The following is a 2280-nucleotide window of genomic DNA, read 5'->3' as shown; positions in this document are numbered from 1 at the left end:
ATACTATCGTGTATATGTGATAGATAGTAGTCTATTCGTGATCTATTTTTCTTTATTTGAAAAGAAAAAATTAAATTCACACAAAATTTGTCAAGGAAAAAAAAAAGAAAAAGAAAAAAGAAAGTGAAAGGTGTAAAGGGCCCCACGATAATCATCCCACGACCCACCCCCCACCCCCACCGCAAAGCGAATAAAACAGCCTGTGATCCAGCTGTTCTTTACACACAAAAAACACTCTCTTCTCATTCTCATTTTCATTTCCCCCAACCTCCCACTTCCCCCTTCTCCACTTCCCTTCCCCTCCGCCGTCTCCTCACCATGTCCTCCGTCGTCCACACCTTCCACAAGACTCGCTCCTTTCTCCCCTCCAGGCTTCTCCCCGACGCCCTCCCTCTCTCCCACACCGACTCCCCCGCCGACCAAACCCTCCGCCGCCGCCTCTCCTCTCTCTCCCTCCGAATCCAGCCTATCTCCTCCCCTGCAACCGCATGGGCCATTCGAAAATCCAAGTCCATGTCCTCAATCGGAGATCTCGCCGGCAGCTCCGTTAGAAAGTGGTGGGACTGGGGCTGGGCTTGGATCCTCTCTCGCAAACCTATCTTCGCCAAAGATCTCGAAATGAACGAAGAGGAATCCAAGATCCTTGGATCTCAAAACAGAGGTAGTTGGAGACACGTCTTCTTCAAGTTCAGATCTGAAATCAGAAAGCTCATCGGCTCCGACGTTGGCCTCCCTCAAACAACCTGCAAGTACAAATCCTTCAATTTCCCCAACAATGCCGGAATCAGAACCTAATCAAATCAATCTCTCATCGTTCTTTACCTTCTTCCTCCATTGATTTGTATCGAATTGTTCGTTTTGTTTATGGTAATTTCTTGCCGGCGAATGCAAAGATCGATTAGGGTTCCCATTTGACGATGCGGCATTGCTCTGGATCCAAGCGAAACAGGTAATATAGAACTTAAATAGGCTAGGGATATGGTTGTCATTTTTTAGATTGTTATATTTTTACGTGGTAAATTGTTTTTATTATTATTATTTTTTTATATTTCGGTGGATTTAATTTTGTATAATGGTGCTTTTATTATTTTTTTTGTATTGTATTTTACTTTTAATTCCTTTTTTTTTCTTCTTCTTCTTCTTCTTCTTTTTTTTTTTTTTTACTACGGAGGGTCAAATGTAAAAATGTTATTGTATTACTACTGTTATTATTGTTGTTATTATTACAACTTTTAAATGTTGTGTTGTTGATAAAATATACTCTCTTTAATTTCATAGTTCAATTAATAAAGACTTAATCTTGATTAAATTGTTAAATGTTTGAATCTACCCATCTATTATTAATATCATGTAGTTTTTCTCTTTAAAAAAGTTCAAATAAAGATTTGGAGTGGGAGTGATGGTTAAATTGGATCAATATAAGTTTATAGTACCTGGTTTAAAATTAAAATCCTTGTTTTTTTAGAAGTGGAATTTTGAATTTAATTTTAAAAGTGATAAAAATAGGGAAACTTAATTAATTATAATTTTCTTAACGATTTTTAATTTATTAATATCAATTAATTCCAAAAGACGAAAAGTGAATATTTAGGGAAAAATCGAGGTTAAAAGTGTAAATCGTGAGATGTAGAGACTAAATTGAAGCAAAAATCAAATGTCAAGGTAAAATTATAGCATTGTGAAACTTAGGGACTAAATTAATATCAAAATCAAAGTTTAAAAATTAAATGTGTAACATTTTAAAATCTAGGAATTCAATAAAAATGAGACGGCAAAAAAAATATTTAAATAGCGATATAGATACCTATTAAAAATTTGGGAACAAGAATAGCATGCCCTACCATTGAATAAATGAAATGATGTTGAATCTCAATGTAAAACTTTTAAATAGGAATAAAGTTAGGCAAGCAATAAAATGAGAATCAAATATGAATATTTTTTTCTTTGTTCCTTAGTTCTATTAAATATGACGTACAATAAATTTTTTCCGTATTAAATTTTTATTGGCACGTCGATATTTCTATCGATATTTTAACGTTTTCATGATTTTGATATCAACATAAGGGGTAAATCGATATTTCTATTATATTGTAGAAAAATTCACAAAAATATAATAATTAAGCAACAAAATACCACTAATATAAATATAACACAAATAATAAACATGTCAATTTGTTTAATAATCATAAAATGGTTGTTTACAAATTTAAATTTATTTTTTGAATTTTTTCGTTTTTATAACTTTTCCAAAAACATCCAATGAAACTGAAATTTTATCGA

General features: G+C 33.1%; 1 protein-coding gene across 1 annotated transcript; it reads left to right on the top strand.

Annotated features, from left to right (window-relative positions):
* The first annotated feature begins 225 nt into the window (after positions 1 to 225).
* Positions 226 to 1237, top strand: LOC120069048. The gene has a single exon (XM_039020718.1). It carries the CDS (start codon positions 319 to 321, stop codon positions 793 to 795), a length of 477 nt encoding a protein of 158 aa, XP_038876646.1. The 5' UTR covers positions 226 to 318; the 3' UTR covers positions 796 to 1237.
* Positions 1238 to 2280: the final 1043 nt, after the last annotated feature.

The sequence above is a fragment of the Benincasa hispida genome, unplaced genomic scaffold, assembly GCF_009727055.1.
Source record: "Benincasa hispida cultivar B227 unplaced genomic scaffold, ASM972705v1 Contig189, whole genome shotgun sequence".
Taxonomy (NCBI): Eukaryota; Viridiplantae; Streptophyta; class Magnoliopsida; order Cucurbitales; family Cucurbitaceae; genus Benincasa; species Benincasa hispida.
Note: the sequence above shows the minus strand (reverse complement) of the source record. Positions and strands in the feature narration are given on the sequence as shown.

Bases quoted from the DNA above. Each gene is read 5' to 3' on its own strand.
- LOC120069048 (XM_039020718.1), top strand. From the start codon at position 319: ATGTCCTCCGTCGTCCACACCTTCCACAAGACTCGCTCCTTTCTCCCC.